The sequence below is a fragment of the Euprymna scolopes genome, chromosome 20 (assembly GCF_053919585.1).
Source record: "Euprymna scolopes isolate OS-2025 chromosome 20, ASM5391958v1, whole genome shotgun sequence".
NCBI lineage: Eukaryota > Metazoa > Mollusca > Cephalopoda > Sepiida > Sepiolidae > Euprymna > Euprymna scolopes.
Window position 1 is genome coordinate 80,751,811 of NC_136501.1, and position 8,888 is coordinate 80,760,698.

The 8,888-nt window shown below is 29.8% G+C and overlaps 1 protein-coding gene across 4 annotated transcripts in view; it reads left to right on the forward strand.

Moving 5' to 3' along the window:
- Nucleotides 1-8,318, forward strand: part of LOC145241487 (tubulin alpha-1A chain-like) — a 104,553-nt gene extending 96,235 nt beyond the window's left edge. For 3 of the 4 annotated variants that reach the window (XM_080104486.1, XM_080104485.1, XM_080104488.1), the window contains one exon: nt 6,014-8,318. In XM_080104486.1, the coding sequence (XP_079960612.1) occupies nt 6,014-7,143 (1,130 nt within the window). In that variant the 3' untranslated portion in view covers nt 7,144-8,318. Of the gene's footprint in view, nt 1-2,729; nt 3,935-6,013 lie in introns of those variants that run through there. The other variant, XM_080104487.1, reaches the window with a different exon arrangement.
- The last annotated feature ends 570 nt before the right edge of the window (nt 8,319-8,888 follow it).

Here is an 8,888-nt window from a genome sequence, read left to right on the forward strand (position 1 = left end):
ATTATAATTTAATCAAAATTACTAAGTTTAGTAGTTAGTAATAATTATGTCACTATCTGTTCTTAATAATCTGATAATTTGGTATATAAGTAATAAGATTTAATAGAAACCTGTTACATGTCAACTGTTTGCAATCTTTTTTTATAATGGTAAGAAAATGAGGGTCAATTTGAAATGGGAGTTAATGATTGAATAAATCATTAAGTAGTGTGATTGGTGAGATTTGGTTTAAGAAAAAAATAAAAGGATATGATTTGGGCATATGGCAACACTTGTCGAAATATATTTCAAAATTTCATATATAAAATTCTTATTTCATTATGAAATTGACTGTCTGGATTATTATGATTATTAAAGTTATTTGAACTTCTAATCACATCTTTATTGTTATTTTTGCAATAGATATTGATTGTTAGAAATTATTAGATGAGTTTTGATGGTTATCATTATTCAAATTAATCTGACTTTACTCTCATTTTGATTGTTATCTTTAAAATGGATATTGCTAATCTGATTTGCAGAATTTGTATTCCATAGGATATTGCTCAGTATTCAGAATTGATATCACTTTTTCAAAGAGTGATATCAACTCTGAATACTGTAAAGAATCTGGTTGCAAAGATCTGGTGCATTGACTTTTAAAATGTCTTGCATCAACACAACCAATTAGTAAATGAAAATAAATTCATATTTCATTTTGAATAAAAAACAATTCAATCAATCTTGTAAATTGTAAGAGAGAATATTGTTTGATTATCTACTGTATTAATAAATTACAGTCATACCATATCTAATACTTTTTCTCATTTTTGGAAAAAGTGTTTTGATATATATATGAAAAATAATTATTTCTTCATATCTTAGTGAAACAAATAAAAAAAAAAATTTCCTTAATGTTTAATAAAGTGTTCACATGGAACAAAATTTCATTTAATCATTAGCTATAATCTATTTAATGAACATTTTGAAAGACTGGCAAAAGCTATTTTATGCATTAAAAATCCTAATAAAATGGTTTTGTATTCACTGAAATAATGTTTTCCGAAAACTCCTATAAAATTACAAGTATAAAAAGATCAAAATGAAGAAAACATTTTTTATTCAAATGCAAACTTGAATATATACAATGTGTTTGAAAATCAGGAAAAATATGTCCTTTTCAAGTTTCAATCAAAACTCATCATAAATTGAGTTTTAAAAATATCAGCAATTAAAATTTTCTTGGAATTTTAATAAGAGATATATATAAAAAAATATTTTATTATATTGAAATAAGGTAATATCTAAATTCAAATTTCTAAATATTTATAAAGGTTTTAAACGATAAAATTTTCTGTACATATTAATCATAACACAAAGCAAAAGGAACAATATTAAATATAAATTTCAATATATAAAATATTTTGAAAATATATAAAGTTTTACTTTAATTTTTAAACACAAAAACTTATCCAGAAAAGTAAGCTTTTGCTCTTAGTTATGTGTTTCATATTTATGTTTTCATCTGTATTTTTTATTGACTTCATTTATTTGTAAGAAAAACATGTTAAAACACAAAAAACTCATACATCTAAGTAGAAAAATAATTCATTTTTTCCTTTGGTTATAGTTATATGATATATATTTATGTTTAAATTAATCTTTTGAACTTGATAGGATTGCGACATCAAATCTTTTCTGTTGATCTTAAACAATTGTTTATTGGGCATTTTGGAACATTCTTTAGTTTTCATTCTAATGGGAAATTAGCATGATAACGGTTGGAGATTTAGAATATTCCATTTTCATTAGAAGGTAAATCAGGATGATAATGGTTGATGCGAATAAACAAGCGTATTGATACATGATAAGTGAATGCAACAAATTTGCTAAAAAGGAATATAAGAATATAATGATATATAATGACTATGTACGGAAGGCAGTACATTGGGAACTGTGCAAAAAGCTGTATTTTGAACACCTTGACAAATAGTTCAGATACAAACTGGAAAATGAAAATCTCAAAATCCTTTAGTACATGAAAGTAAAAACAGATAAGCTCATTCAAGCAAGGAAACCGGATGTCATAATAGGAAGAAAGAAAATCCTGCTAAATTTTAGATAAAGATCAAGGAGACAATAAAACAGAACAAGTGCCAGACAGCTGAATGGGATATGATGCATAAAGAAAGCTAATATAATACCAATAATCATAGAAGCACTAGGAATATTTATGAAAACTCTGTAGAAAAATTGGAAGAATGGAAAGACTGAGATTATAAAATGGACAGCAATGATGAAAACAGCTCAAACTTTAAGAGAAATCCTCAAATGCGGAAAGCAACCGAAATAAAATAAGAGTCACATGAAAGTTGCAATAAAAATATAACATAAACATAAAACATAGAACACCAGACATCAACAAAAGGAAACTAAAATTACAAGAAATTTCATAACCTGTACCTAAAAAAAAAGAACCAGTATTGGCCTCGGCTGATAGCACATAAAATAGTCATGAAGGAAGAGGATGAATAGACCAAGGAGGAAGAACACTAACCAGACCTCCACTGGAATAGTGTGGAGAGTACTGGCATCTTGAGGAGGCTTATTGCCATTTAAATTCTAGCGAAGTCCAATGCTTATTGTCAGCAAGAAATAAATGGTAAGGAGCTGTTGCGATAATACAAAGACATTTGTAATGATTAGCAAAAGAGGTAGAGAGCACAAGAAATCTTAGAAGACTTGTTGTCACTCAGACTCCAGCAAACACCGTGTGGACAAAAAGATGAAACAGTAAATCATATAAGTGAATGCAGCAAACTAGACCCTTCCCCCCAAAATACAAGAAAAAACACGATTGCATGGGAAAGGCAGTTCACTGAAAACTATGCAAACATCTGCAATTTGAACATGCAGACAAATGATATACAAACAAATACAGGACAGTATAGGAAAATGCTAATCAACAAAGCCTTTAAGACATGACAGGGCAAACAGACAAATGCATCCAAGCAATGAAACTTAGCATGATAATAATCAATAAGAAGAAAAAACAAAACAAAAAAAAAAATCATAGATTCGCTATCCCAGCAGCTCAGAGATTGAAGACAACGCAAGGAGGAGAACAAAGCAAATATATGGTTCTTACCAGAGAACTAGAAGAGAAATGGAATATGGAACATAAAGAAAATAACTGCAATACTAATGATTATAGGACCACTAAGAGCAATTGCAGAAAACCTGTATAAAAGACTAGAAGAAATTTGAATAAAAGCGAAGATTGAGACAATACAAAAACAGCAAAAATAATAAGAGCTTTGATTACGAAAGTCAACTTACATAATTAACAAGTGTTAACAAACGAATAGAAAAAATAAATGAATAAAAAGAACTCAAAAGAACTAAAACTGTCAAAAATTCCATAAGTTGATGCTCACTCGCCTTGGAAGAAGTAAAAAGCATAGGAAACACACACACAAACATGCTGTGCTACCATTTTATATCCTGTGATAGCACATAAAATGGTCATAAAAAATTAAGAAGGATTAAAAGACTGAGGAGGAGTGTTGATCAGACCTTCATTCGAAGGATGCAGAAGGTCTTGCCACTGAAATTATAGAGAATTTCTTACTAGCGATAATGCAAAAATTTACAATAATCGAGAGAGGTGTAGAGTGCTGGAAATTTGAAGATACTTGTCACTCGAACTCCAAGAGAACACCCCTTGTTATTGTCAGTGAACAATTACTGATAATAATTTGTGTGAAAACAGCAGAAACGCCAACAGCAATCACTGGTGAAAACCTGCGTGAAAACTACTAGTACGAGTAATAATCTAATTTAAAGGATTAATACGTCTGAAAGATGGAAATACCCCCACAATGCGTCTCTATTATTCCCATCAATCAAATCACTGAGTAACCAGTTTTAGTAGTAAAATCAAAGTAAAGCCAAGGTGACCTCCGTGATTAAATTATTTGACTTTGTTGTTGAAATAGATTAATGCAGTATTGCACAATGAATAACCAATGGCGGTGACTGATCTGTAGCGATACGCTGCAATTGTAGCAGCAGCACCATTATTTTATTTTAACAGATATATAATTGATGATTTATTGACACTTATACATCGTACATTTTATACTCTAACTAGTTTACATAACCGACGTTGCTCGGGACTATTTTTACTTTCTTTCTGTTTTTTTTTTGTTTGTTTTTTTTTTTGTTGTTTTTTTTACTGTGACATTTTATTTTTATGAAAATAGTATTTTTTTGTTATTAAATATAATTTTCCAAGTTAAATTTAATTCTTACAATATCACTTAATTTATTAAGTAAAGCAATTTGTAAGAAAACTATAATTATTTGTTGTTAAGGTAATGTTGTTACAATTTGTATTTATAAAATTACTAAATGTAAATTACTTCCAAAACTTTTTATCTTTTAAAGCATAAGAATTTAAAGTTAGTTAAAAATAAATGGCTCAACAACAGTTTAAATGTTTAAAAATTGCTGTAAATTTGCAAAAAGTCACAATTTTTTTTAACAAATAATAAAATATTTAATTAACTGATTTTTTATGAAGAAACGAAAATGCGTTTATTTTAGTAATGTTATTGCATTATAGTGCTTTATTTATAGTAAATAATATTATTTATTTATAGTAAATAATATTATTTATTTATAGTAAATAATATTATTTATTTATAGTAAATAATATTATTTATTTATAGTAAATAATATTATTTATTTATAGTAAATAATATTATTTATTTATAGTAAATAATATTATTTATTTATAGTAAATAATATTATTTATTTATAGTAAATAATATTATTTATTTATAGTAAATAATATTATTTATTTATAGTAAATAATATTATTTATTTATAGTAAATAATATTATTTATTTATAGTAAATAATATTATTTATTTATAGTAAATAATATTATTTCCAGCAAAAACAAAAAAATCTGATGCACAGACCTGTGATTGAAACCATGACTTTTAAAGTTTGAGTCTGACGTTCTCCCAGCTGAGCCATTTCAGCTGGTTATAGCTCTTGTAATGCTAAGCATTTAATATTTGTGCTGGCCGCTGCTATCTAGATTATCCAAGATCCCACACATGAAATCGTTAATAAAATTCATAATCTTTTCTGCAATACGCGAGATAAAACCATACAAAAAAAAGTTGGGGTGGTATTGTTTAGATTTGTTTATGATTGAAACTTGATAGACAAGTCAGACACTGACTAAAGTTTATTTGTATCAAATATGGTTGTATTGTAGAAAGGATTGTGAATTTCTTAGCGATCCATGGGTAACATTTTGGGGAAGGAGTCACCCTGTATTTGCAAACTGGTAACCAGACGTCAGATTACAAGACCACTAAAACCGTGTTTTACTACAAGATATTTTATAATAATGTACATTTTTAAAAGATATTGTCATGTTTGTTTGGAAGGAAGAATCCAGATGAAGTTGTCATAAGCTTAAAAAAATTTTTTAGCAATATTTATATCTTCAGTATTTTTAATGTTAACTATAGAATTCTCACTTTCTTAATGGTTAATATTAACTATTATCCAATCAAAACATGTATAACACGAATGCATATAAAAATATCTTTTTAATGGGTGACTTCTCATTTATTTATGATGACTCAAAAATAAAATATCAATCAGGATTAACTATTAAAATCGATTAGAAATACAATTTCTTTATGAGCACTCCCCAATATTTGCCATCTTGCAAAACAGAATTAAGTGTTTTCATTAAAAACTTATTAATCACAAAGAAATGGAGAACTGACTTTACTCTAATCGACTTTATTAATAATTAACTGAGACATGTTTTCTAATTAAAATTGTGACTTGTTATATTACTTGTTATATATTATTTCATTGTGCCTTTATTAACTAACCACCAGCTAGACATATCAAGTAGTTGATAATGAAAGAAAGAAAAAGTTGTATTTTAAAATTACTGTTATTGAAATGTATTTTAATGTCGTTTAATGTTTTAATTGCAGATGAAGTCCGTACGGGCATGTACCGACAACTTTTCCACCCAGAGCAACTCATCACTGGAAAAGAAGATGCCGCCAATAATTATGCCCGTGGTCACTACACCATTGGCAAGGAAATAATCGATCTTGTACTTGACAGAGTCCGAAAGTTATCTGACCAATGCACAGGGCTTCAAGGATTTCTCGTTTTCCACAGTTTTGGTGGTGGTACTGGTTCTGGTTTCTCTTCCTTGTTGATGGAACGACTCAGTGTCGACTACGGGAAGAAATCAAAATTAGAATTCTCCGTCTATCCAGCACCACAGATTTCTACGGCTGTTGTTGAACCTTATAACTCGATTCTAACAACCCATACAACATTAGAACATTCTGATTGTGCCTTTATGGTTGACAACGAAGCTATTTATGATATTTGCAGACGAAATCTTGATATTGAACGCCCATCTTATACAAACCTTAATCGGTTGATCGGCCAGATTGTCAGTTCTATCACTGCTTCATTGCGATTTGATGGCGCTCTTAACGTAGATTTAACTGAATTCCAAACGAATTTAGTCCCTTATCCTCGGATTCATTTCCCACTTGCCACATATGCACCTGTGATCTCCGCTGAAAAAGCCTATCATGAACAACTTTCTGTAGCCGAAATAACAAATGCATGTTTTGAACCTGCAAATCAGCTTGTTAAATGTGACCCTCGTCACGGTAAATACATGGCATGCTGTCTGTTATACAGAGGTGATGTTGTACCAAAGGATGTGAATGCTGCTATAGCAACGATTAAAACTAAGCGCTCCATCCAATTTGTGGATTGGTGCCCAACAGGATTCAAAGTCGGCATCAATTATCAACCACCAACTGTTGTGCCTGGAGGTGACCTTGCTAAAGTGCAGCGTGCTGTGTGTATGCTGAGTAATACCACAGCGATTGCAGAAGCCTGGGCCAGACTAGATCATAAATTCGACTTGATGTATGCCAAAAGAGCTTTTGTTCACTGGTATGTTGGAGAAGGCATGGAAGAAGGGGAGTTCTCTGAGGCCCGGGAGGATTTAGCAGCACTAGAAAAAGACTATGAAGAAGTTGGAATTGATTCGTTGGAAGGCGAAGGGGAAGAAGAAGGAGAAGAATATTAATTTCTGTCCATTCTTCAAATTACACCATCAAATTATACACCAACACACAGAATTAATGGATTCTCCTATGAGCAATGGCAATTATATTATTTTCAAAGAATTTCAATTTCATTAAATAATGCATCTTTTTTAATGTAGCTAACTGAAACCAATTTGTGTTGAAAAGAGTTGCCGTCCATGTTACTTTAAGAACATCTGAACTTCGACAAAAAAAAAACTGTCAACTGAAGTTTAAAGTTTACATCAAGAACAACTGCAGCCATTTATTTGTTAATGCATGAAGATCATTGTAATTGGCTTCATCTTTGTGAAACACAAACTTTTTTGTTGAGGAAAATTGTAAATATCAAAAGATCTCAATTGAGTTACATATATTTTAGTAACTTCTAATTTTCTGTTTCGGAATTTTTGAGACGAGGATTGATAATTCGAATTATTTGGATTATACGAACAATTCACAATGTTTCGACCAGTGTAACACCCAACCTTCTTCATGCAAATATTTTACAATTTGGGGATCTTTATACTGAACCTATATGAAATTTCGAACTAAATCCTTTACTTAATTCCTGCGGTTAGATTGTTCTCATTCTATCAGTCATGATATAGTAGAAGTGTTAATTAATTATACTATTTTTAGTCATTATTGCTTGTAGTAAAGATTGATTCTTAAACCCCTAGAGGATTGTCACTGTAATCAATGTCATTAACCACTGTACATAATTATAGTATACATTTTGGGAGTTTTAAACTTAATCTTGTTTAGATTTGTAATATTACTACTTATTAATATATACATGTGTGTAGGGGGGGGGCTAATTTAAGCAATAAAGATGAAATATTGGTAAACATATAAAACAATTTTCGGTTTTCCTTTCCTCATTTTTCATAATGGTGTTTTAATCTATTATTATTTATAATTATTCACTCACACATTGCATAAAGGATTCAGTTATAAAGTTTCCAAATACAACAAAAAGTTTTACAAGTTCAAAAGGAATTCTGAAGAATGTTGGTGAAAACAACTAAGATGAGGATAGTCGTTCAACTAATCCAAATAATACAGATTCTAATTTTCTTTCCTCTGGCAAAGTTTCAGATTTTATTAATTATAAAAAAGAAATTTTTTCCCCCAATAAAAAGGCAACTGCAACTACTTTTGCTATATCAACCAGCATCTTCGTTCATTATTTTTATGTGCGTAAGATTAACAAAGAATTTGTTACAGAGATGGACCTACATTGTGAAGAATCTGAAGCTTAAAGGAATCCACCATTATTAATTAAATGTCCGTTTTACATGTTGACATATGTTGGACGGCTTTTACAAATTGATTTCCAAAAGAGCCTATCTCTGGCCAGGTCTTTATTTATCCCTCTTTCTCTTAAATCCACCCGTATCACTTCTTCCTATGTTTTCTTTGACCTTCTTATCCCAACAAGATCCACTATTATCTACTAATCTAAATGCCTTTACCCATTTTTTCAATGTGACTAAACTAATGAAATTTCCTGCTCAGGACATGTTTCTCTATATTGACCAGATTTAATCTTTCTCTGAAAGCATCAGATCTAAGCCTATCTTTAAAACTCACATTACACATTCATCGTATCATTTTTGTGCAGCAGTTATCAGATTTCACTTCCATGCATCATTATGCTGAGTGTACACATGCCTGATAAACTTTTTCCTTGGTTAACAGCAGCTTTTTCTTCTTGCAACTATACCAGAACCAGTTCTTTTAT